Raw genomic sequence first — 27,828 nt, 5'->3', positions numbered from 1 at the left:
CCCCACCTATAACAGGCCATGTGACACAGGCTACCAGGTGCAACGGAATGCTACCAGCAGTACGCAATGGCACATTCTAAACATATCAAGAAAAATAACTGAAATAAAGTGGCCTAAACCGGAGGAAATGCTCACAAACCCCAAACACTGTGGTATATTTATAACCGGGGGAGCAATTCCTCCGCATGTGATCCGTTGCTAACAGCAATCCCCAGCAAAAATGCATACAATGGAGGATGTCGGCAGCGGACCACATGCACCACGATGGCATCCTACACAAGATGGGATAATCTGTGGATGCAAATATAAAAATACAGAAATCACAGCGAAAGGTGCACCACAGTGATATGCAACTGACAACAATGGCTAATCCCTAAAGCTGAGGGAAGCTGAAATGTGCTTACGGAAGAAATATACATCCAGAACCCGAGTGAGGATACACACAGGAATTGGGTGGAAGCGCAAAGACGCCTCAACCTCCATTTAGTGGATTATACCCAGAAAAAAACGTTTTATTCCAAAAACAGGTGGTTTTCTCGGCGGGCGACAAGAATGGGAGAGCACTAGCCTATTTAGCAAAAACTGAATTGCTGCAAACAGTGGTTTTGCATATTACCAGGGTGAAGGGTGTTAGGATAAATGAGCCTAAATAAACATGTGAGCAATTTGCCCGATATTACTCTGATTTATATGAATCTAAAGCACCCTCTGAGAGTAGTAACTTACAGAATTTCCTAAAGGCCATTCCGCTCACACCACTATACAGTCGGACAGGACTTTCTTGGTTTCCCTAGTAAGCGTGGGAGAGATTAAGATGGCAATAGAGAGCAGGGCGGTCGGGATGTTCCCTGGTCCAGACGGCTTCCCTTTGGAGTGGTACAAGCTAGACATGGACGTGCAATGTGCGCGGCTCATTAACTTGTTTGAATATGCTTTTGAACACAATGAGCAGCCCCCATCTTTCATGGAGGCGACTGTTGTGGTAATCTGCAAATCGGGAAACCCCCGGACCTGTGCAGTTCATATAGACCAATTTCCCTGTTGAACATCGATACTAAAATCTTAGCGAAAGTTCTGGCTAGACGTCTCAGTGATGTTATACTATCGGTGATAGACCCCGATCAATCCGGTTTTATGCTGGGTAAGACCACAGATATAATTCTTAGGAGGTTATTCACGAATCTGCAGGTTAGACACGAGAATGCGGGATCCCGGGCGATCGCCTCCCTCGACAATGAGAAAGCTTTTGATTCCGTTGAATGGAAGTTCATGTGGGAGACACTGAAATGTTTGAGGTTCCCCCTGTCTTTTATATGGTGGGTGCAGTTGTTATATCAGGCCCCAAAGGCAAGAGTAAGGGTAAATGGCTACCTGTTGCTCCCCTTAAGGGTTGCATAGGGGTACCGGACAAGGGTGCCTCATGTTGCCTATATTGTTTGCCCTCGTCATGGAACCTCTGACCCAATTGATCAACAATAGTACGTTGATAGAGGGGTGGACAATAGCAGGAATACAAGAAAAGTTATCGTTATATGCAGACGATATGTTTGTATATCTGGCAGATCCTGGTCCCTTTTTGGAGGCTCTATTGGTTACGGTAGACAGTTTTGGAACATACTCAGGACTTCGGGTGAATTAGGCGAAGTCTAGCCTATGCCCTTTTGACGAGGTGGACAGAACGGATGTGTCTCCACTGTCTCACTTAGAGGTAGTTGATTGCTTCATATACTTGGAGATGGAGTCTATTACCCGTATGTCACGACGGACAGGATACCAGATACACAGAAAATAAACAAACAAGTGTCTAGGCGAGAAGCTGGGAATCAAGGTCACCTCCTGACAAATCCCTACCAGCTCTCCCTATACTTCTGTGCCCACGTTCAGACCCTGAAGGTGGGAATAACGTCTCCTCGTGCCTGGGCTGAAAATTCCCTAAAATCCCTAAGATGGTGAAAGGGGGATAGAGGCAGCCTGTTCCCTCAGAACCTGGAGGGGGCAGGCATCTCTCTAACAGCCTAGACAGCCAACCACAAGAAAACGAAAACCAACTTATCTTTTCTGAACAGGAACAGCAAATCCTTCCTTCCTTCCTTCCTTCCTTACTTTCACAGAGCCAGACAGAAGCTATAACCCGCACAGGACACTGGGAGTGGGCGTAATTTAAACTCAAACCAATGACCCCACCCAGTGCACCTGAAGGGAGGCGGATATAGCTCAACTCCATACAAAAACAAAAGGCTACACACGTTCTGCTAATCTGGCAGACCTCCGCACATAGCCTGAGCAGGGCATGACACCGTACAATCGAGGCCTGGGAAAACCTGCCATTATCTCTGGTGGGCCGAATAAACATTGTCAAAATGGTATTATTACCTAAATTGTTATATGTTTACAGAGCAACTCCTTCGAAAATTTCCAAATCTCACTTTGAGTCGTTATATAGACTGTTGCCATTCTTGTGGAGACACCTGGGTGGCTAGGAAATCCCTAAAGGCTTTATATTCACAGGTAGGACTGAGACTGCCAGATATGTATATTTACTATATCTCCTCGCAACTGGTATACACGTCCTGGTGGATCAGGGCAGATGCGAATAACCCAGCAGTGGTCCTTGAAGCTGCGCTAGTGGGCTCGTACGAGGCGCTGACAAACCTGGTGTATCGGGGAGGGGTTTTACCATCTCAGACAGTGGCGGCATATCGCTAGGATAGGCCCCTATTGTCTGATAGGTGCGGGTCCCACCCCTGGGACCTGCACCTAGAACGAGAACAGAGCGGGGAAATGAACAGAGGGCGCATTGCGCATGCACAGCCGCCCTCCATTTATTTCTATGGGGCCGATGAAAATAGCCGAGCGCTGGCTTGGCTATTTCCGTCTGCCCCATAGAAATTAATGGGAGCAGGGGGCACGCGTGCGCGGTGTGCTCCTATTCACTTAAATGGGAGCAGCGCTTGGTGGTGGACGTAACCCGGGAAACCTGGGGTCCTCCAGCCGCAGCCCGCTCCATTCTCCTTGTAGGTGCGGGTCCCAGAGAATGCGATATGCCCCTATTGTATGTGATGAGAATAACCCTTCAAGTTTCTTTTGTTTGCAGAGAGTCTCCTATAGTACACACAGGATTTTAGACTCCCTAATATTGTATCATAGATAGTTTGACTCTTCTATTCTGAACGTTTTACAGACTGGTGGCAATGAGCTCAGACAGGAGCCTATGATATTTTGTCATGTAAATCTTTGGCCATCAGCAGTGTTCCTGATATGTCCGTCTGCTGCCAACAGGTCAGTGGGATGCACAGTCTCTGTATTTCCTAGTACTTCAGTATGTTCACCCTCCACGGGATAATAATATTGTAACTTACAGTTTTCTTTCTATCTATTTAAATTCTTGCTGATTTGCTCAGCCCTTCTCCACATTACCTGAGGGCTAGATATGAGCGAGTCTCCCTCCAGGGCTCCTTATAAATCCTGTACGTTCCAGGGCTGTCAGTCAGATCTTATATTGCGGATAGTCTTCAAAGGCTGTCTTCCCACACCTCGCCTGTACTATGCCAGGATTTTAATCACCTCTATAAATTAATGATGCTCTCTTTAAATCCAATTGCTGCTGAAGGTACATGATGATAGGCTTGGGATCCACTGATGTGGAATATAGATTGCACTAATGAGGCCTAATGCAAGGACTGCATTGGTTTTAATAAATCTGATATCTGGATGAGGTGACAGGTTTATATCTTGGGGGTTTTCTCAAGCAATAATCTTGTTATCGTCCTCATCTGCTCCACCTTTCTCCATGTCTTGTACTGTATCAGAAGTCAGTATTGTGGAACAATTAACAACTTGTAATCAGTTAAAGGCATCCGTCAGCAGATTTGTACCTATGACACTGGCTGACCTGTTACATGTGTGCTTGGCAGCTGAAGGCCTCTGTGTTGGTCCCATGGTTGTATGTGCTGCATTACTAAGAAAAATGTTTCAATATATGCAAATGAGCCTCTAAGAGCAACAGGGGCGTTGCCTTTACACTTAGAGGCTCTGATCTGTCTGCAACTCCCATGCCTTCTGCACTTTGATTGACAGGGCCAGGAAGTGAAAACGTCTTCACACCATCACAATGTCTTTAAAACTATCAATCAAAGTGCAGAGGGCACGGCAGTTGCAGAGAGGTCAGAGCCTCTAGGTGGAACAGCAACGCCCCCGTTGCTTCTAGAGGCTCATTTGCATACATTAAAACATCGTTTTTCTCAGCAATGTGGGCACATATGAACATGGGAGCAACACAGATGCCTTCAGCTGCTGTGTTGTAAGGGTACTTTAATTAAGAACTTATTGGTTCTGTCTCCTTTTATATTACCTTCTATATTCCTTGTAATTTAGTGAGTTAGTGATAGGTAGTATACCCAGTTCCCATTGTGCTGAGGTCAAGGTCACATTCTTGAGTGCTTTCCTCAGAGACATGCGTGCTGCACACTAGAGAAGGGGCTGAAAGGTATAAACCTGCTTTCAACAGACAATTATAGGCACTCTATCGAGGAAAATCATTTAGGTAGGATGTGATTGAAACACCATAGGGTGTCGGCCATGTGCTAAGACATGGCGGCAGGATCCCCCCCCCCTCCATATTGCATTGGTCAGGCCATGTGATTATTATTATTTATTCTTTATGTGATTTGTCTGTTTTACCTTCTATTTAATTTCCACATATTTTTTATCACTTAGCTTATTAAGCCTATTTATTCTGAAATCGCTGAATTCACGTTAATACAGCTTCCAAGCGTACATGCAATAAATCAGGCAGGTACAAATCTTCCGATGGATGCCCTTTAAGGAGTGATTTTTGCAGGGGGCTGCCAAGTTGTATTGCCAACAAATATATCGTTTCAGGTTCAGATACTCTTGAAAGAGAGCCTACACACACCAGTTTAAGAATTCTGATAATCAGGCAAATGTATGTCCTTCTTTTGGCAAATTAAGTAAATACAAAGAATAAGGGTTAGATTAAACACAATACAACAATTACGAATTCCTTTATTACACCCACACTTTATCTAATGTGCTGACTACATCCAGAATAAAGGTACTTATATCACATCAGCTGGGGGTCTGTTTCAGTGCAGGTAGTCAAAGACTCGATTTGGAAAACACCTGTTTTCCTACACAAGGACGTCTCCCTCATAGCTGATCTCCAATGGCTTGCTGAAACGTTTTCAGCATTTATACTGTTTTAGCCAAAGAGCTTTACCCCCTAATGGAATGCAGCCAGGTCATGCAATCTATAAGGGTCACTGTGTACATCTTGTTTATCTGTTGGAGCGGTCAATTACCAGATCCGCAATAAATCAGAATCCCAAGACAAACTATGCAAACAATAGTTAAGTCTCTTGCACACACATTTACAAACAGATCTTTTTGTTCTTTTTCAGGTTGTAAGGATTCTATCAAATAAAAGCGACAATACTTTGTACACATATTTCAGGCATGTCTTCTTTGTTCAGTTTATCAGATAAAATGGACATAGTCTTCCACAAACATTTCATACAAGTAGCATGGACACAGTTTAACAGTTCAAGTGCAAACATTGCCAAACAGTCTTCAGATTTCACGTTTACATTGCCTGGTCCTGTCGGAAGGCGCAGCATTTTCAGAGAGAGTTGAGCCTCTAGGATTACCAGCAATGCCTCCATTGCTCCTAGAGGCTCATTTACATATATATAAACATAATAATCTTTATTTATATCGCACCAACATATTCAGCAGCGCTTTACAATCAGGAGGTTAAAGTACAAACCTAGTCATAAATAGCAGCAGCAGGTCAACAGTTCAAACAAGAGTAAAAGGCCCCTGCTCGCAAGAGCTTACAGTCTATGATGAGATGGGGGTGACACAAAAGGTGAAACAATAGGTAAAAAGTGCTTGTTTTATACAATGGTCCGGCTATCTTAAAACAATGGAGGAGTAGATATAAGCTGCATGATCCAGTCACCAGCTGATATCCGTAGTGCTTCTGAGTCTGTGGGGTGTGGTGGATACTGATAGATCAGGTTCAGAAGAAGAATTCTGAAGGGTGGTGGGGGGGGGGGTGTAAATGGAGAAGGGTTAGATCAAGGGTTGCAATAGGCTAACCTAAAAAAAATTTTTTTTAGGGAGTGCGTAAAACTGTGGATTTTATTGATTAACCAAATTGCTTGGGGTTGGGCATTCCAGCAAACTAGTGCAGCTCGGGAGAGGTCTTGGAGACGGGAGTGAGATGTTCGGATTACAGAGGATGTTAGTCGGAAGTCATTAGCTGAATGCAGAGCACGAGTAGGATGGTAGACAGAAATACAAGAGGAGAGATGTAGGAGGGTGTAGCACTGTGGAGAACGTTGTGGGTGAGAATGAGCAGTTTAAATTTAATCATGTATGGGCAACCAGTGCAATGACTGGCACAGGGTGGAGGTGTCAGAGTAGTGGTTAGACAGATAGATGAGCGTGGCGGCTACGTTCAGGATAGATTGGAGAGGGGAGAGTCTGGTGTGTTGGAGGCCAATTAGTGGTGAGTTAAAATAATCTAGGCGGGAATGGATCAGGACAACAATGACAGTTTTTGTTGTTTCCACAGTAAGAAAGGGGCGGATTCTAGATATGTTTTTGAGGTGCAGGTGGCATTTGCGGGCAAGAGATTGACTATAGGGAGTAAGAGAGTGGAGGAGGTGTGAGGGAATAGGGTCAGTAGTGCATGGCTACTTTTTCTTCTGTGACTGTTTCGAATGTGGAGTAGAAAGGGATTAATGACACTTAGAGGCTGGGAACCAATTTCCTGCAAGATATTTTCAATTTGATCTTTGAGTCTGTACTAGGCTCCTGCACTTTTGGACTAAGGAGGGAGTGAAAAGTGCCAAAGAGTTTTTTTTTTTTTCAGATTATTCGATTAGAATGAGGATTAACGGGGGTAAAGTGGGTCTGTTTGGTGAGTTGAAGGGCAGAGGTATAGGTTGTCAACAAAAATTTATAATGGAAGAAGTCTTGTGGTGTTTAATTTTGTCAAGTCAGGGTTGCTTTTGGATGTGCCACTTCATCCAGGCTGCTTCTGAAGGTGTCATTATAATGTTTTGCAGCCAGTTTTGGACAGGAGATGGAGGAGATTGGCGACAGTGATGACTGTAGAGCAGGCATCCTCAAACTGCGGCCCTCCAGCTGTTGCAAAACTACAACTCCCAGCATGCCCGAACAGCCTACAGGTATCAGCCTACAGCAGGGCATTATGGGAGTTGTAGTTTTACAACAGCTGGAGGGCCGCAGTTTGAGGATGCCTGCTGTAGAGAGTCTGTAAGTTTCTTAAGGTACCTTTACACAAGCTGATTATTGTGTAAAAAGTCGAGTGAAACTGCACAGTTATCGAGTAGTGTAAAAGCAATGAACGATAGAGCGACAACCGGTACATTTCTCGTTGGTTTGATTGTGTGGGCACAAAAATCATAGCCGTACGTTAACAATTTCATACAAGTAAACGGGAATCATTCACTGCACACACGGTTACAGATGATTAATTTGTCCACAACACAATGCAACAGTCTGCTTTACAAACGGAATCGGATAATCGGTGCATCTAAAAGATCATAGTTGAAACGTCCACTACACCAAGAAATGACTCGTTTGTTGCTCAATCGTACCGATCATCGCCTTGTGCAAAGGTACCTTTAGTGCCAATGCCTTTTAGATTTCTGAATGTGTGATAAGTAGGAGTGTGCTGAGATGGATGAGGACTTATGACAGTGAAGGAGAGGAGGTTGTGGTCAAAGAGCAGGAGAGGAGGGTTAGTAAAGTTGGAAATGGAGCAGAGCCGGAAAGAGACCAGGTCAGATCTGTTGCTACAGGTGACCTGGTACATATAGCTGTGCGGGCTTCTCCTCTCATTGGTTGCTTGGTGCACACAGAGGTAACTAGGGGCAGCACACTATATGTGCAGGGTCTCCTGAATCAAGATGCCCAATGGCATAGGTAGGTCTAGAGTAGTACCTGCCTGACTGAGACCACATTGGCGCTGGTAGGCGGTCACAGATGTGTTTTGATCAAATTATTTTGGCTGAGAGTTTTAGATTTTATATCAGAACGAGGGCTTAGTCCATTTATAATCTTTGCATCTTTTGTGTTAGTCCATTTTTTTCTGTGTTTTTTTTATTTTTTTTTATAGATGTGCTGCTATCTTTATGCGTATGAGAGTTAGAAAGCTGTGAAAGTCCAAAACAGGAGTTTAGAGATAGGTTAGATGCTAGGTGGCAGACAGTGAGATAGGGCTGTCAATAGGGATGGTAGTCGCCCAGAATGAGAGTTGGTAGTTCTGAGGACAAGAAATGTGGCAGCCAGGCAGCAAAATGATCCAGGAACTGGGTGGGTGGGCCAGGGGGTTGGTAAATAACCGCTACTCTGAGGGAGAGGAGATGAAAGAGTCTCAGGGTGTGGACCTCAGAAGATGGGAATAAGAGTGATTGTACTGAGGGATCGACCTGGGAAGTTTATTATGGGAAAAGAAGTAAACCTACTCCACCACCATGTCTGTTGTCTGGTCTGGTGGTATGGGAAAAATGTAGGCCACCATAAAAGAGAACATCAGGAGCAGCAGTTTCAGAAAGCTGAATCCAAGTTTCATTGAGGGCCAGCAGGTTGAGAATTAGTAAGAAAGAAGTTTTGAATGTATAGAAGCTTGTTGCACACCGACCGTGATTTCCAGAGTGCACAGTTAATAGAGGGTAGAGAGGGAAATGATGGCTTGAGATGAATCAGGAAGGTGAATAAAGCATGTGAGCTGGAGAGAGGGGCTGATGTTGAGAGTGAAATGGAAGGGTAACAGGACGGTTAGTGTGGAGGAAAGGAGCACATAACAAAGTGGACAGAAACATAGAATGTGTCGGCAGATAAATACCATTTGGCCCATCTAGTCTGCCCAATATACTGAATACTATGAATAGCCCCTGGCCCCATCTTATATGAAGGATGGCCTTATGCCTATCCCATGCATGCTTAAAGAGGACTTTTCACTTGTAAAAACTATGTGAACTAAGTATGCTGCCATGTAGAGTGGCGCCCGGGGATCTCACTGCACTTTCTATTATCCCTGGGCGCCGCTACGTTCTCCCATTATGCCCTCCGGTACCTTTGCTCCTTAAGTTATAGTAGGCGGGTCTTCCCTTGTCCTGTGGGCGTCTCCTTCTCCTAGGCTGTGGCGCTGGCCAATCGCAGCGCACAGCTCACAGCCTGGGAGAAAAAAACCTCCCAGGCTGTGAGCTGTGTGCTGCGATTGGCCAGCGCTGCAGCCTAGGAAAAGGAGACTGCTACTATAACCGGATTCTTCAGCCAGCTCCCGCCTCCTGTATATGAATTAGAGAGAGTTATCTTCATTGGTGGCGCAGTGGCCACAGCCCCTCCCCTCCTCTTCTCCTCTCTCCTCTCATTGGTGGCAGCGGCAGCAGCGGCACAGGGGGAGGGAAACACTACTTCCTTCTCCCCTGTGCTGCTGACAGCAGCACAATCCTTGTTCCCCATACGTTATCGGTGTATCGGCAAAATAGATGCTGATACCGATAACGTTCAAAATCCTGAATATCTGCCGATAATATCGGTAAAACCGATGACCGGTCGATCCCTAGTATTAATAACAATTATCAAAACAGTAAGAGATGAAAATGTGTTAGGATGTCTTGCATAACATACCTGTCTTCTGCCCTGTCGAACTGCCATATTTAACTGCCTGACACTTGTCGAACAATGGCACTTTGCAAATGACAAACGTGTCAACCCCACACAAGCATCATTTTTCTCGGTAATGCGGGCACATTTGAGCATGGGACCAACACAGATGCCTTCAGCTGCCAAGCGCACATGTAACAGGTCAGCCGGTGTCATAGGGACAAATCTGCTGACAGATGGGCTTTAAACAGTGTGTACACTTGTATGTAGAAAAGGGTCCTTTTACATGGCCCATCTTAACGAACACCAGTCAATAATAAAACAAGCCGCCATTTACGGGCCTTTACACAGACCGATGAAAACTGCATGTAGTAACGATTATTCATCCTTATACATTATGTTGGCAGCACATCCCATGTTTATACAAGGATTTGTGCTGCCAGCGAGTACCTTTGCTTGTTTGTCGGTTGATTGACATTGTTTTTAGGCCAATAACCAGTTGAAGTACGGTATGTTCCTATGAACATTTGTTCCTGAATGTATAACCAGCACTTTAGAAATGACCACTGGATCAGACTACACACAGGCTTTGTATGTTGTCTGTTACCACGGCGACTCATGGGACTGCACAGCAGCTGGAAACAAGTTTGAATGTTGTTTCATTGGAGAGGAAATAAGTGGCTGCCATTTATCTACAGTTGTAACAAAGGATTGACGATTGATTGATTCAACTTTATTGTCATTACACATGTATAAATACAGGGTAAAGAAATGCAGTTTGCATCTAATCAGAAGTGCAAAGAGCAGCAAGTGCAGTAAAAACATGTTATATACAGATAAGGGTAGTGTAGAAGGTAGGAATAGTTATGTACAGAATATGTACAAATAAGTTAAATATACATGTGTTTATATTGCTATACAGAGAGCAAATATACAGATGTGCTGATGTATACATATATACAGATGAACTGATCTATATTGCTATACAAACGGGCAAATATACAGATGTACTATGAACAAGTATCCTAACTATAGCAAGTGTCCCAAACTATAGCAGTAACCAATGTGAACTTACAATGAATGTTGAGAATGAATGACAGTCATAATCATGGTCCAGTGATCATGGAGGGGAGGAGGAGTGTAGAGGGTTAAGTGAGTGTGGATGGGAAGGTTCAGCGGGGGACTGAGTTCAGTAGGGTGACAGCTGTGAAGAAGCCTGCTGGTTTTAGTCTGAAGGGTCCTGTAGCGTCTTCTGGAGGGGAGAAGCTGGAAGAGTTTATTGGCAGGATGAGAGGAGTCCCTAAAAATGTGAACATCCTCAATGGCACCACCCGCTGCAGTGCCTTGCGGTCAGCAACAGAGCAATTCCCTCAGCAGACTGTGACACAGTTGGTCAGGATGCTCTCTATCGCACAGCGGTAGAAGTTACCCACTATGTCAGCAGACAGTGGTTTTTCTTCAGTGTCCTCAAGAAAAAGAGGCGCTGATGTGTCTTCTTGACCAGGCTGGAGATGTTGGTTGACCAGGACAGATTCTCAGAGATGTCGGTCCCCAGGAACTTGAAGCTGGAAACCCGTTCAACAGCTGTGCCATTTATGTGGATGGGGTCATGGGTGTTTCTCTTCCCCTTCCTGAAGTCCACAATGAGCTCTTTTGTTTTGCTGGTATTCAGGAGCAGGTTATTGTCAGTGCACCACACATCTAGGTGCTTTACCTCTTCCCTATAGTCAGACTCAACGTTGTCACTGATGAGACCAATCAACGTGGTGTCATCTGCAAACTTGATGATGGAATTGGATCCATACCTAGGCCTGCAGTAATAAGTAAAAAGGGAGTAGAGGAACGGGCTCAGCACACAGCCCTGTGGAGTAGAGGAACGGGCTCAGCACACAGCCCTGTGGAGTAGAGGAACGGGCTCAGCACACAGCCCTGTGGAGTAGAGGAACGGGCTCAGCACACAGCCCTGTGGAGTAGAGGAACGGGCTCAGCACACAGCCCTGTGGAGTAGAGGAAAGGGCTCAGCACACAGCCCTGTGGAGTAGAGGAACGGGCTCAGCACACAGCCCTGTGGAGTAGAGGAACGGGCTCAGCACACAGCCCTGTGGAGTAGAGGAAAGGGCTCAGCACACAGCCCTGTGGAGTAGAGGAACGGACTCAGCACACAGCCCTGTGGAGTAGAGGAACGGGCTCAGCTCACAGCCCTGTGGAGTAGAGGAACGGGCTCAGCTCACAGCCCTGTGGAGTAGAGGAACGGGCTGAGCACACAGCCCTGTGGAGTAGAGGAACGGGCTGAGCACACAGCCCTGTGGAGTAGAGGAACGGGCTCAGCACACAGCCGTGTGGAGTAGAGGAACGGGCTCAGCACACAGCCCTGTGGAGTAGAGGAACGGGCTCTGCACACAGCCCTGTGGAGTAGAGGAACGGGCTCAGCACACAGCCCTGTGGAGTAGAGGAACGGGCTCAGCACACAGCCCTGTGGAGTAGAGGAACGGGCTCAGCACACAGCCCTGTGGAGTAGAGGAACGGGCTCAGCACACAGCCCTGTGGAGTAGAGGAACGGGCTCAGCACACAGCCCTGTGGAGTAGAGGAACGGGCTCAGCACACAGCCCTGTGGAGTAGAGGAACGGGCTCAGCACACAGCCCTGTGGAGTAGAGGAACGGGCTCAGCACACAGCCCTTTGCAGTAGAGCAACGGGCTCAGCACACAGCCCTAATAACTAATATTTAGGTCTGACTAAATATTCTCATGCAGTTTCAAAAATGTATAGCCATATTTGCCTGCGTTCAGCTGTTTTTTATTTTCCTTTGATACATCCTTTCATCCCTGTTGCCAACAGATATGCTAAATATTAGGTTTTTTTCAGCATTTATGGTGCGAACGACCTCTAGCAGCCAGTCCTGTAACCCACAAGCCTTATGTTGCTGGTATTTGGAGCATGTTAGTAAATGGTAACCTTCATCGCCTATCAAGGTATATCCTTACCTAATCAGAACAGCAGATTGCATCTTCCCTTGGAATACCCACGGCTTGAATTCTGCTGATCCAGATGCCGATCTGTGAATGTGATCGTTCCCGCTGCGTTCTCTGGTATTGGCACAGCGCATAATATTAATTTAACACGTCCGTGAATATAATTGACCTTCAAATGTTTTATGAGTGAATTATAAATCGGCAGAGACGAGAGCTCTGCAAAGTAAACACCCATCACGCTCATCGAAGATTTATTAAAATGTCGCATTTGGCATAATATACCAGGGGCAACTCCCTAGACTTGTTAGACCCAATAGTTGGCATTCATGTACGTCATTCTACTGGACGAAAAGCATACCGTTAATAAATAAAATAAAAAAATCTTGAGTCCTTTTACCCTATGACATCATGTCTTTAGTGTTCAGCAGTGCCTGTGATATGTACAGTATTAAAAAATCTGTATGGTGCCGGTCAGTGGGGTGAACTGTCTCCATATGACCCGTTCCTGCAGTTCTTCCACTCCTCTTCTAATATTATTGTAACTTATTTTCTTCCTAAGGGTTCAGCCACGTGCAGTTCTGTGGCAAAAACAACAGCAAATCCGCATCAAAATCCATGTTGATTTGTCACAGATTTTCCATGAATTTCACCCATGCTTTTGCAAAGGGTGGAAATGTGCAGCATAAATTGACATATGGCAGATTTTTAATCAGTGTATACAACGTTTTTGTTTTTTTCAAAATCTACAATATTCAGACAACAGTTATTGATATCCTAGTGAAGAATTTATTCAGCCAGACAGGTTAGTGCACATCAGTGTAGCGACCTTTCGGGCTAATAACACTTGGAGCCCATCATCAAGCCGATTTTGTGGCTGCACACGTAGACGCTGGCCGCAATGTTTTGTTTTTTTGTTGGGCAGCCTGCCAATTAGATTTTTGAATGTAGCGCATTTACCCATCGTAAGCATCGGGTTTGAACTCGGTGCGTAATTAATTTCCAAATCTTTACTGCATCGGGATATCTTTCCCCGCACCATATTGAAAACAGCCGACAACTGTCGAATGTGTTTGACCAGCGTCAAAAGCCTTTTAGTCAATGGGCAATCCAGAAGAATCCTCAAGAGACAAGTCTGCCTTTGCAGCTAATAGATGGGGGTTTAATGTATGGACCTTAATAGTGCACGTGCATTGGGGATGTCCATAGCGGACAACTACCTTAATTGTCTTAGGTTTTTTTTTTTTATACTTTTGTGCAGTGTCTATGACCACATAGTATCGGGCTAGAACTCTGTGCGGAATTCATTCCCAAATCTTTACCGGCCTGCATGCTGAATCTGTTCAGATGACTAGATCTGAACAGAACCTAATGGTGGCGGTGCACATTAGATGAATGTTGAGAAAAGCCACCGATTTCCAACCATCTATTGTGTATAGGTGGTGTCCTCTATGGCAGATGTCAGAGGAAAAAGGAACAGGTAGTTGTATTTTAACATGCCTGATCCTTTTGCTCTTAAGAGAGTTACCGCTTCATGATATCTGGCCACTTCTTTCCCCTCTCCCTATTGAAAAGAGCCTACAACAGTCTAATGCTTTTGACCAGCCTTAAAAGCATGCGGCTTACTGTTTATTAGTGAGTTCAATGGATATGCAGTATCAGCCCCCAGCTGTCGCTGCAGTCAGACATAATTTTATCATATAACTGGGTATATGGAAGTATATTAGAAAAAGCAGCACTCAACCCATGCCGAATTTAAAGGCCATTTACACACGTTGGGGGGGATTTTTATTATTATTGCGTTGTACTTCTTTTGAGCTAAAAATCTTTTTTTTCCAATTGGTCTTTATAAAAAATGTAGAGCCCCTTTCTCTCTGCAGCCTTGAGTTTCTCTGGTAGCAGGCTCTGTGTTTTTACTGTGTTCTGTCAGGCAGCTCAGCTGACGGCTCCTTATCTCTGACCTCATAAACACTCATTATAGCTGTTCTTTTCTTACTTATAAGAATGTGGCTTAAATAAGTGTTTATGACCCTTTAGTAATCTATAGATAAGGTTTATTAGTTGATAGATGACCTGCACAAAGTGAAAGTAGGATTAGCACAGCTGGACATACAGCTAACCCTTTCTGACAGAACGGCTCAATATTTTTTATAAAGACCAATTGAACTAATATCCTAAAAGACCTTTTTTTTTTTTTTTTTTAAGATTAATGTTGTTTTTTTTCCCTTCTTTTTCTGGTCTTACATATTGATGACTTCTACTCAGAATAGGTCATTAATATCTGATCGATGGGGACCTCCACTGATGAGCTACACAAAGACCTTATGACCGACTGATGTGAAGTCAAAGGCAGAGAAAAATATGCAAACTTACTTGAGCTCCTTGGACCTTTCCAACAGCTGATTTGCCACCTCGTATATAGCTCCAGCGCGACATTTTCAGTCGGTGTATAAATTTTCATCTCTAGGAGCAGAAGAATAGAAGGAACACAACCCAAGCAGACGTTCTGCACTCAGTTACTGCTGTTCCTGCGAACAGCAAACCCTGAGAAATTTAAAATTTTTAGCTTGCTGGTTGGTGCACAGATAAGACAATACCACTGTCTCCTCTGGGATCTTCTCCATGAAATCTGGCCTGCTTTGATTAGCTGCCAAAACATGGGCCTGCTACAGCCATTTATTTTAGCAAAATAAACAGTGAAAAATGAATCTGCACAGCTTAGAGCCGCCCCCGACAGAACGCTCTGTAATCTCACGCTAATTAGACTCCATGCATATTTACTATCGCTCGAAGAAGACTTCTGACACAATGGATCTAAGTAAAGCTTGTTATCTGTGAAGACTAAATAGCGCCTCCTTTAGGCAGAGCCTGAAAGCTACTTGACTTCTTCCTGATAAAATAGTATGTCATTATTGTAGCTAGAAGTAAACTTGAAAGGAGACTGGTCCATAAAGCTCTCAGGAATACATATGATGCTCAGCATAGGACTAAAAGTAACGTTCTGATCATACGTGGAGCCCTGCCGATCGTTTTCATTGAATCGTACAGGTGTGCAACCAGCATTGTCTTCATTAGTGCCCCCCTCTGATAATTTCAAGGATAGCAAATGTTTTTAATGGCAAGAGAGGAGAAAGCCACAAACCTCCTCCTGGTAGTTTCAAGGACTAATATGAGGTCATATAAAAAAAAATTAAAAAAAACCTTGAACAAGTAAAGTAGTTATGTGCATTATTTGGACATATGGACATCATACAGTGCAAGGTCCGCACTTTGAACCCCCATCTATTAGCTGGAGAGCTGCTTCAAAGGAAGACTTGTCACTTGAGGATTCTTCTGGATCGCCCATTGACTAAAAGAAATCCAAAGAAGGATTGCCATAAAACCTAAGGTGCCCATATGCGTTAGGGCCGTGCACACGACTGTATGTATTTTACGGTCCTCAAAACACGGATCCCCCAAAAATTCCCTGAGATTAGTCCAGCGTGAAGGAGCCCAGCACCGCCCCGCATCCTCAGAATCTCCTCCTTGCTCCCCGACATCAGAAAGCTAGAGCGTCGTAATCTCGCGATGCGCGAGCTAGCGCATGCGCAGTGTCGTCATAGTGTTCCTTCCCTGTGCTGGCATCAGCCTCAGGGAAGGAACTGCGCATGCACTAGCTCGCGCATCGCAAGATTACGTCGCTCTAGCTTTCTGACGTCGGGGAGCAAGGAGGAGATTCTGAGGATGCGGGGCGGTGCTGGGCTCTGGACTCATCTCAGGGACAGGACTCATCTCAGGATAATTTGCATATGTATCAAATCGTTTTTTTTTACACAATAAAAGCACACAGAGCTATGGGGACTGGGTATTGCGGATGTGCTAGCGGCCGTCTAGCAACCCATGTCCTCAGCTCTATACACAAAATCCCGGTGACAGGTTCCCTTTAACCACCTCCGGACCGCCTAACGCAGGATCGCGTTCCGGAGGTGGCAGCCCTGCGCAGAGTCACGCATATATGTGTCATCTCGCGATGGCCGAGATTTCCTGTGAACGCGCGCACACAGGCGCGCGCGCTCACAGGAACGGAAGGTAAGAGAGTTGATCTCCAGCCTGCCAGCGGCGATCGTTCGCTGGCAGGCTGGAGATGTTTTTTTTTTAACCCCTAACAGGTATATTAGACGCTGTTTTGATAACAGCGTCTAATATACCTGCTACCTGGTCCTCTGGTGGTCCCATTTGTTTGGATCGACCACCAGAGGACACAGGTAGCTCAGTAAAGTCCCACCAAGCACCACTACACTACACCCCCCCCCCCCCCCCCCCGTCACTTATTAACCCCTTATTAGCCCCTGATCACCCCTGATCACCCCATATAGACTCCCTGATCACCCCCCTGTCATTGATCACCCCCCTGTCATTGATTACCCCCCTGTAAAGCTCCATTCAGATGTCCGCATGATTTTTACGGATCCACTGATAGATGGATCGGATCCGCAAAACGCATCCGGACGTCTGAATGAAGCCTTACAGGGGCGTGATCAATGACTGTGGTGATCACCCCATATAGACTCCCTGATCACCCCCCCTGTCATTGATTACACCCCTGTGATTGATCAACCCCCTGTAAAGCTCCATTCAGACGTCCGCATGATTTTTACGGATCCACTGATAGATAGATCGGATCCGCAAAACGCATCCGGACGTCTGAATGAAGCCTTACAGGGGCGTGATCAATGACTGTGGTGATCACCCCATATAGACTCCCTGATCACCCCCCTGTAAAGCTCCATTCAGATGTCCGCATGATTTTTACGGATGCACTGATAGATGGATCCGATCCGCAAAACGCATCCGGACGTCTGAATGAAGCCTTACAGGGGCATGATCAATGACTGTGGTGATCACCCCATATAGACTCCCTGATCACCCCCCTGTAAAGCTCCATTCAGATGTCCGCATGATTTTTACGGATGCACTGATAGATGGATCCGATCCGCAAAACGCATCCGGACGTCTGAATGAAGCCTTACAGGGGCATGATCAATGACTGTGGTGATCACCCCATATAGACTCCCTGATCACCCCCCTGTCATTGATCACCCCCCTGTAAAGCTCCATTCAGATGTCCGCATGATTTTTACGGATGCACTGATAGATGGATCCGATCCGCAAAACGCATCCGGACGTCTGAATGAAGCCTTACAGGGGCATGATCAATGACTGTGGTGATCACCCCATATAGACTCCCTGATCACCCCCCTCCCCTGTAAAGCTCCATTCAGATGTCCGCATGATTTTTACGGATGCACTGATAGATGGATCCGATCCGCAAAACGCATCCGGACGTCTGAATGAAGCCTTACAGGGGCATGATCAATGACTGTGGTGATCACCCCATATAGACTCCCTGATCACCCCCCTGTAAAGCTCCATTCAGATGTCCGCATGATTTTTACGGATGCACTGATAGATGGATCGGATCCGCAAAACGCATCCGGACGTCTGAATGAAGCCTTACAGGGGAGTGATCAATGACTGTGGTGATCACCCCATATAGACTCCCTGATCACCCCCCTGTCATTGATTACCCCCCTGTAAAGCTCCATTCAGATGTCCGCATAATTTTTACGGATGCACTGATAGATGGATCGGATCCGCAAAACGCATCCGGACGTCTGAATGAAGCCTTACAGGGGCGTGATCAATGACTGTGGTGATCACCCCATATAGACTCCCTGATCACCCCCCTGTCATTGATTACCCCCCTGCCATTGATTACCCCCCTGTAAAGCTCCATTCAGACGTCCGCATGATTTTTACGGATCCACTGATAGATGGATCGGATCCGCAAAACGCATCCGGACGTCTGAATGAAGCCTTACAGGGGCGTGATCAATGACTGTGGTGATCACCCCATATAGACTCCCTGATCAACCCCCCTGTCATTGATCAACCCCCCTGTCATTGATCAACCCCCCTGTCATTGATCAACCCCCCTGTCATTGATCAACCCCCCTGTCATTGATCAACCCCCCTGTCATTGATCAACCCCCCTGTCATTGATCAACCCCCCTGTCATTGATCACCCCCCTGTCATTGATCACCCCCCTGTCATTGATCACCCCCCTGTCATTGATCACCCCCCCTGTCATTGATCACCCCCCCTGTCATTGATCACCCCCCTGTCATTGATCACCCCTCTGTAAGGCTCCATTCAGATATTTTTTTGGCCCAAGTTAGCAGAATTATTTTTTTTTTTTCTTACAAAGTCTCATATTCCACTAACTTGTGTCAAAAAATTAAATCTCACATGAACTCACCATACCCCTCACGGAATCCAAATGCGTAAAATTTTTTAGACATTTATATTCCAGACTTCTTCTCACGCTTTAGGGCCCCTAGAATGCCAGGGCAGTATAAATACCCCACATGTGACCCCATTTCGGAAAGAAGACACCCCCAGGTATTCCGTGAGGGGCATATTGAGTCCATGAAAGATTGAAATTTTTGTCCCAAGTTAGCGGAACGGGAGACTTTGTGAGAAAAAAATTAAAAATATCAATTTCCGCTAACTTGTGCCAAAAAAAAAAAATTTCTATGAACTCGCCATGCCCCTCATTGAATACCTTGGGGTGTCTTCTTTCCAAAATGGGGTCACATGTGGGGTATTTATACTGCCCTGGCATTCTAGGGGCCCCAAAGCGTGAGAAGAAGTCTGGTATCCAAATGTCTAAAAATGCCCTCCTAAAAGGAATTTGGGCACCTTTGCGCATCTAGGCTGCAAAAAAGTGTCACACATCTGGTATCGCCGTACTCAGGAGAAGTTGGGGAATGTGTTTTGGGGTGTCATTTTACATATACCCATGCTGGGTGAGAGAAATATCTTGGTCAAATGCCAACTTTGTATAAAAAAATGGGAAAAGTTGTCTTTTGCCAAGATATTTCTCTCACCCAGCATGGGTATATGTAAAATGACACCCCAAAACACATTCCCCAACTTCTCCTGAATACTTTTTTGCAGCCTAGGTGGGCAAAGGGGCCCATATTCCAAAGAGCACCTTTAGGATTTCACAGGTCATTTACCTACTTACCACACATTAGGGCCCCTGGAAAATGCCAGGGCAGTATAACTACCCCACAAGTGACCCCATTTTGGAAAGAAGACACCCCAAGGTATTCCGTGAGGGGCATGGCGAGTTCCTAGAATTTTTATTTTTTGTCACAAGTTAGTGGAAAATGCTTATTTTTTTTTTTTTTTTTTTTTTTTTTCATACAAAGTCTCATATTCCACTAACTTGTGACAAAAAATAAAAACTTCCATGAACTCACTATGCCCATCAGCGAATACCTTGGGGTCTCTTCTTTCCAAAATGGGGTCACTTGTGGGGTAGTTATACTGCCCTGGCATTCTAGGGGCCCAAATGTGTGGTAAGGAGTTTGAAATCAAATTCTGTAAAAAATGACCTGTGAAATCCGAAAGGTGCTCTTTTGAATATGGGCCCCTTTGCCCACCTAGGCTGCAAAAAAGTGTCACACATCTGGTATCTCCGTAATCGGGAGAAGTTGGGGAATGTGTTTTGGGGTGTCATTTTACATATACCCATGCTGGGTGAGAGAAATATCTTGGCAAAAGACAACTTTTCCCATTTTTTTATACAAAGTTGGCATTTGACCAAGATATTTATCTCACCCAGCATGGGTATATGTAAAAAGACACCCCAAAACACATTCCTCAACTTCTCCTGAATACAGAGATACCAGATGTGTGACACTTTTTTGCAGCCTAGGTGGGCAAAGGGGCCCACATTCCAAAGAGCACCTTTCGGATTTCACAGGTCATTTACCTACTTACCACACATTTGGGCCCCTAGAATGCCAGGGCAGTATAACTACCCCACAAGTGACCCCATTTTGGAAAGAAGAGACCCCAAGGTATTCGCTGATGGGCATAGTGAGTTCATGGAAGTTTTTATTTTTTGTCACAAGTTTGTGGAATATGAGACTTTGTATGAAAAAAAAAAATTTAAAAAAAAATCATCATTTTCCACTAACTTGTGACAAAAAATAAAAAATTCTAGGAACTCGCCATGCCCCTCACGGAATACCTTGGGGTGTCTTCTTTCCAAAATGGGGTCATTTGTGGGGTGTTTGTACTGTCTGGGCATTGTAGAACCTCAGGAAACATGACAGGTGCTCAGAAAGTCAGAGCTGCTTCAAAAAGCGGAAATTCACATTTTTGTACCATAGTTTGTAAACGCTATAACTTTTACCCAAACCATTTTTTTTTTACCCAAACATTTTTTTTTTATCAAAGACATGTAGAACTATAAATTTAGAGCAAAATTTCTATATGGATGTCGTTTTTTTTGCAAAATTTTACAACTGAAAGTGAAAAATGTCATTTTTTTGCAAAAAAATCATTAAATTTCGATTAATAACAAAAAAAGTAAAAATGTCAGCAGCAATGAAATACCACCAAATGAAAGCTCTATTAGTGAGAAGAAAAGGAGGTAAAATTCATTTGGGTGGTAAGTTGCATGACCGAGCAATAAACGGTGAAAGTAGTGTAGGTCAGAAGTGTAAAAAGTGGCCTGGTCTTTCAGGGTGTTTAAGCACTGGGGGCTGAAGTGGTTAAATAGGGCTGAGATGCAATACCACACACAGCTCATGGACAGGGGGACGCTGTTTCTGATTCGACATGTTTTCATATTCTCCTACGATATGGCTGTTTTTGTACCAGTTAATATGTAAAGAGCATGTCCATGGCAAAAAATGGTCTATAAAAAATTATCCCTTTTATAATTTTTTTCCTGACTCTGGTTCTTCCATGACATAATTAAATAAAGTGCCCGGTTCTGGGCTGTTCTTCCTCCTGGGCAATCAGAGCCCCATTCCCTTCACTTATTGGGGGGACTAAAAATCACACCGTGGCGTCTTGGACGGTTATTACACAATATGAAATGGGTGGATTTACTCTTATCATGATTTGTTGTCCTTAATTGTGATTATTTGTAATTAAGTGTTGTACAGAGACGCAAGGTTTGCTCCTGTCCTGATACCTGACGTTGAGAAATGATTTGTTGTAATTTGTTCCCTCTGTGGCCTCATCATAGATTTCTTTCTCTTGCAGTGTGTTCTTAAACTATTGCTACGCACGTGGAGGAATGAGACACAGTTCATACACCTGTATTTGTGGCAGGTATGTATAGATACTGCGGAAGTGCATGGAAAGGGATTAGGGTGGGAAAATACATTCTATCAATTATATGATATGCATTTGGAAAGTCTTCAGACCCTTTGGCCTCTTTCAGACGAGCGTCCCGGATTTTCTCCCCCGCGCAGTTTTGACTGCGATTGTGTTGCGTTGTTCAGTTTTTATCGCGCAGGCGCAATGCATTTAGAGCTAGTGTGATAAAAAACTGAATGTGATACCCAAACCCGAACTTCTTCACTGAAGTTCGGTGTTGTGTAGATGTTATTATTTTCCCTTATAACATGGTTATAAGGGAAAAGAATAGCATTCTTAATACAGAATGCTTAGTAAAATGTTGCTTGAGGGGTTAAAAAAAAATAATTAATTAACTCACCTCATCCACTTGATCGCACAGCCGGCATAGTCTTCTTTCTTCTTCTTTAAGCACCTGCAAAAGGACCTTTGACGTAATCACGTGGTGAGCGCGGTGACGTCAGCGCAGGTCCTGCTGAATGAAGATAGAAGATCCTTCTATCTTCATTCAGCAGGACCTGCGCTGAGTTCACTGCGGTCACCAAGTGGCGAGAGCGATTTCATCATCAAATGTCCTTTTTGCAAGTCCTCAAAGAAGACGATGCCGGCTGCCCCATTAAGTGGATGAGGTGAGTTAATTTTTTAACCCCTTAAGCAACATTTTACTAAGAATTCTGTATTAAGAAAATAATACAGTAAATTGACTTTAATCAATTTACTAACATCATCTCCTTGCAACCATGCGTGAAAATCGCATTGCATCCGCACTTGCTTGCGGATGCTATGCAATTTTCACGCAGCCCCATTCATTTCTATGGGGCCTGCGTTGCCTAAAAAACCCAGAATATAGAACATGCTGTGATTTTTCACGCAACGCACAAGTGATGCATGAAAATCACTGCTCATCTGAACAGCCCCGCTGAAGTGAATGGGTCCGGATTCAGTGCGGGTGCAATGCGTTCACCTCACGCATTGCACCTGCGCAGAATTCTCGCCCGTGTGAAAGGGGCCTTTCACTTTTCACATTTTCTTATCTTGCGGCCTTGTGCTACAATAACGAAAATTTAAGTTTTACTCCATCAATCTGCAATCAGTACCCCATAATGAGAGCGTTTTAGAAATTTTTGTTAATATATTAAAAAAAGGAAACGTTAAATTTCACATGGACACAAGTATTCACACTCTTTGCTATAACACTTGAAATTTAGCTCTAGGGGCCTCCCATTTCCCTTAGGCCACTTTCACACGAGCGAACGCATTGAACTCACAGTGTGTGTCTGCGGCAGCTGCCGTACTGACTCCCCTACACTGCCGGGGTCGCATAGCATTATATTAATTTAGGATGCTATGTAAACCTTACAGTCCTGGAATGTATTGTATAACACTGACAGCATTATGTCTGTGTTATACAATACGTTCCAGAACTCTAAGGGTTACATAGCATCATAAATCAATATAATGCTATGCAACCTTATCAGTGCTAGGGAGGTCAGTACGGGACCTCTCGTATACACACACTGCGAGTTAAATGAAGTGAACTCGGCCTTAATCATCTTTGAGATGTTTCTACATCTTGAATATAACTACTATAATACTGCCTCCTATGTACAAGAATATAACTACTATAATACTGCTCCTATGTACAAGAATATAACTACTATAATACTGCCTCCTATGTACAAGAATATAACTACTATAATACTGCCTCCTATGTACAAGAATATAACTACTATAATACTGCCTCCTATGTACAAGAATATAACTACTATAATACTGCCCCCTATGTACAAGAATATAACTACTATAATACTGCCTCCTATGTACAAGAATATAACTACTATAATACTGCCTCCTATGTACAAGAATATACCTACTATAATACTGCACCTATGTACAAGAATATAACTACTATAATACATATCCTATGTATAAAAATATAACTACTATAATACTGCTCCTATGTACAAGAATATAACTACTATAATACATCTCCTATGTATAAGAATATAACTACTATAATACTGCTCCTATGTACAAGAATATAACTACTATAATACTGCTCCTATGAATAAGAATATAACTACTATAATACTGCCTCCTATGTATAAGAATATAAATACTATAATACTGCGCCCTATGTGCAAGAATATAACTACTATATAATACTGCCTCCTATGTACAGGAATATAACTACTATAATACTGCTCCTATATGCAAGAATATAACTACTATAATACTGCCTCCTATATACAAAAATATAACTACTATAATACTGCCTCCTATATACAAGAATATAACTACTATTATACTGCCTCCTATGTACAGGAATATAACTACTATAATACTGCTCCTATATACAATAATATAACTACTATAATACTGCCTCCTATGTACAGGAATATAACTACTATAATACTGCTCCTATGTACAAGAATATAACTACTATAATACTGCTCCTATGTACAAGAATATAACTACTATAATACTGCTCCTATGTACAAGAATATAACTACTATAATACTGCTCCTATGTACAAGAATATAACTACTATAATACTGCTCCAATGTTCAAGAATATAACTACCATAATACTGCTCCAATGTTCAAGAATATAACTACTATAATACTGCTCCTATGTACAAGAATATAACTACTATAATACTGCTCCTATGTACAAGAATATAACTACTATAATACTGCTCCTATGTACAAGAATATAACTACTATAATACTGCTCCTATGTACAAGAATATAACTACTATAATACTGCTCCAATGTTCAAGAATATAACTACTATAATACTGCTCCAATGTTCAAGAATATAACTACTATAATACTGCCTCCTATGTACAAGAATATAACTACTATAATACTGCTCCCTATGTACAAGAATATAACTACTATAATACTGCCTCCTATGTACAAGAATATAACTACTATAATACTGCTCCTATGTACAGGAATATAACTACTATAATACTCCTCCTATGTACAAGAATATAACTACTATAATACTGCCTCCTATATACAAGAATATAACTACTATAATACTGCTTCTATGTACAAGAATATAACTACTATAATACCGCCTCCTATGTACAAGAATATAACTACTATAATACTGCCTCCTATGTGCAAGAATATAACTACTATAATACTCCTTCCTATATACAAGAATATAGCTACTATAATACTGCCTCCTATGTACAGGAATATAACTACCGTACTATAATTCTGACCTCTGTTTATAAGAATTTATTATAATGCTGCCCTCTGTGTACAGTAATGTAATTTATTACTGTTCCGTATGTTTAGCGATATCACTGCTGTAATACTTCCTCCCATGAACAGGGATATGTCTGCCTGTCTGTGCTTGTGAATGTGGTTTTCCCTTCTCAGATAGTGATTTACTCTTTTCCTTGCTCTGCTCTTTTACTAGCGCCATTATTTTCTGAGATGGTAAAACCTGTATAATTGTGTATGTATTGTCCTGTAGCATGTAGTAGGTTTGTATACAGATGACATGCTCTTTTTTGCAACTTACGTGTGCTGTGGTATTACTCACTGGCCAGAAATGTCTCCTTTATTATTTGGCGGTGCCTGATCGCTGCTTCACAAATCAGTCGTGCCGCTCGTTGGGGAGAGATTAATTTGTGAAATGCGTGTCTGAAGGCAGCGTGGTAGACACTGTGTGCACGTAGGACCCTCATCCACAGGAGCGCGCAGTGAATATGCAGATGGCTGCAGGCAGGAGCGGGCTCTGTGTACATTGACTGCTAGATTGACGTAGCTGACATTTCCAGGGGATAAACAAATTAGACTTTATTCTGCAAGGTTAAAGTACAAAGACAATTTGATTTATCGGGGCCATCAGTCATTTTTACCTATGATTTTTCCTTAGATTAAATACAAGCTCAGAAGTAATGAATTTTGTATTTTTAGAGGTTTTTGCAGTGTTGGGAGGGGCAAACTCTAGAACTGTCAGTGGTCCCCATATAATCGTCTTTTACTCAAGTTTTTATTAGTCGCCTGTATTTCATGTCTGCCACAAATCATGCTATGAACATTTGCACATACAGTGGATATAAAAAGTCTACACACCCCTGTTAAAATGTCAGGTTTCTGTGATGTCAAAAAATGAGACAAAGATAAATCATTTCAGAACTTTTTCCACCTTTAATGTGACCTATAAACTGTACAACTCAATTGAAAAACAAACTGAAATCTTTTAGGTGGAGGGAAGAAAAAATAAATAAAAATAAAATAATGTGGTTGCATAAGTGTGCACACCCTCTTATAACTGGGGATGTAGCTGTGTTCAGAATTAAGCAATCACATTCAAAATCCTGTTAGATAGGAGTCAGCATACACCGGCCATCATGTAAAGCGCCTCTGATTAACCCCAAATAAAGCTCAGCTGCTCTAGTTGGTCTTTCCTGAAATGTTCTTAGTCGCATCCCACAGCAGAAGCCATGGTCCACAGAGAGCTTCCAAAGCATCAGAGGATCTCATTGTTAGAAGGTATCAGTCAGGAGAAGGGGACAAAAGAATTTCCAAGGCATTAGATCTACCATGGAACACAGTGAAGACCGTCATCATCAAGTGAAGAAAATATGGCCCAACAGTGACATCACCAAGAACTGGGGGTCCCTCCAAAATTGATGAAAAGACGAGAAGGAAACTGGTCTGGGAGGCGACCAAGAGGTCTACAGCAACATTAAAGGAGCTGCAGGAATATCTGGCAAGTCCTGGCTGTGTGGTACATGTGACAACAATCTCCCGTATTCTTCATATGTCTGGGCTATGGGGTAGAGAGGCAAGACGAAAGCTTTTTCTTACCAAGAAAAACATCCAAGCCAGGCTACATTTTTCAAAAACACATTTGAAGTCTCCCAAAAGCATGTGGGAAAAGGTGTTCTGGTCTGATGAAACAAAGGTTGAACTTTTTGGCCATAATTCCAAAAGTTATGTTTGGCTCAAAAACAACACTGCACATCACCAAAAGAACACCATCCCCACAGTGAAGCATGGCGGTGGCAGCATCGTGCCAAGGGGCTGTTTTTCTTCAGCTGGAACTGGGGCCTTAGTTAAGCTAGAGGGAATTATGAACAGTTCCAAATACCAGTCAATATTGGCACAAAACCTTCAGGCTTCTGCTAGAAAGCTGAACATGAGGAGGAACTTCATCTTTCAGCATGACAACGACCCAAAGCATACATCCAAATCAACCAAGGAATGGCTTCACCAGAAGATGAAAGTTTTGGAATGGCCCAGCCAGAGCTCAGACCTGAATCAGATTGACAATCCATGGGGTGATCCGAAGAGGGCTGTGCCCAGGAGATGCCCTCACAATCTGACAGATTTGGAGTGTTTTTGAAAAGAAGAGTGGGCAAATCTTGCAAAGTCAAAATGTGCCATGCTGATAGACTCGTACCCAAAAAGACTGAGTGCTGTAATAAAATCAACAGGTGCTTCAACAAAGTATTATTTGAAGGGTGTGCACACTTATGCAACCATATTATTTTATTTTTATATTTTTTCTTCCCTCTACCTAAAAGATTTCAGTTTGTTATTTAATTGAGTTGTACAGTTTATAGGTCACATTACAGGTGGAAAAAGTTCTGAAATGATTTATCTTTGTCTCATTTTTTGATTTTAACAGGGGTGTGTAGACTTTTTCTATCCATTGTATGTGCCAATGTCTGCTCCCCTTTATATGTTGTCATCAAGCCTGATAGATTATTAGAAAGTGACAGGTTAATCACTTGCTTATTATCTATGGATGTGTTAAACATTTAATATCTGGTGATTTTTTTGGGCTTGTAAGTTTTTATCTTGGGGCAGTGAAGAAACATCACCTTCTATGACATATGCTTAAATCAGCATATATAGGCTTAAAGACCATGGACACATATGCACGTATTTTTTTATTGCTCATTTGGTTCCTAAATGCAAAATGAAGCAACTTCCCAAATAGTCTTCATTTACAGTT

At 43.3% G+C, this 27,828-nt stretch overlaps 1 protein-coding gene across 2 annotated transcripts in view; it reads left to right on the top strand.

The window, feature by feature from the left end:
- Positions 1-27,828, top strand: part of PEPD (peptidase D) — a 245,917-nt gene that overhangs the window by 123,190 nt on the left and 94,899 nt on the right. For both annotated transcript variants that reach the window (XM_040410510.1, XM_040410509.1), the window contains one exon: positions 21,742-21,810. In XM_040410510.1, coding sequence (XP_040266444.1) covers positions 21,742-21,810 — 69 coding nt within the window. The remainder of the gene's footprint in view (positions 1-21,741; positions 21,811-27,828) is intronic.

This window comes from Bufo bufo, chromosome 10, assembly GCF_905171765.1.
Source record: "Bufo bufo chromosome 10, aBufBuf1.1, whole genome shotgun sequence".
NCBI lineage: Eukaryota > Metazoa > Chordata > Amphibia > Anura > Bufonidae > Bufo > Bufo bufo.
The sequence above is the reverse complement of the archived record's forward strand: the minus strand, read 5'-3'. Positions and strand labels throughout refer to the sequence as shown.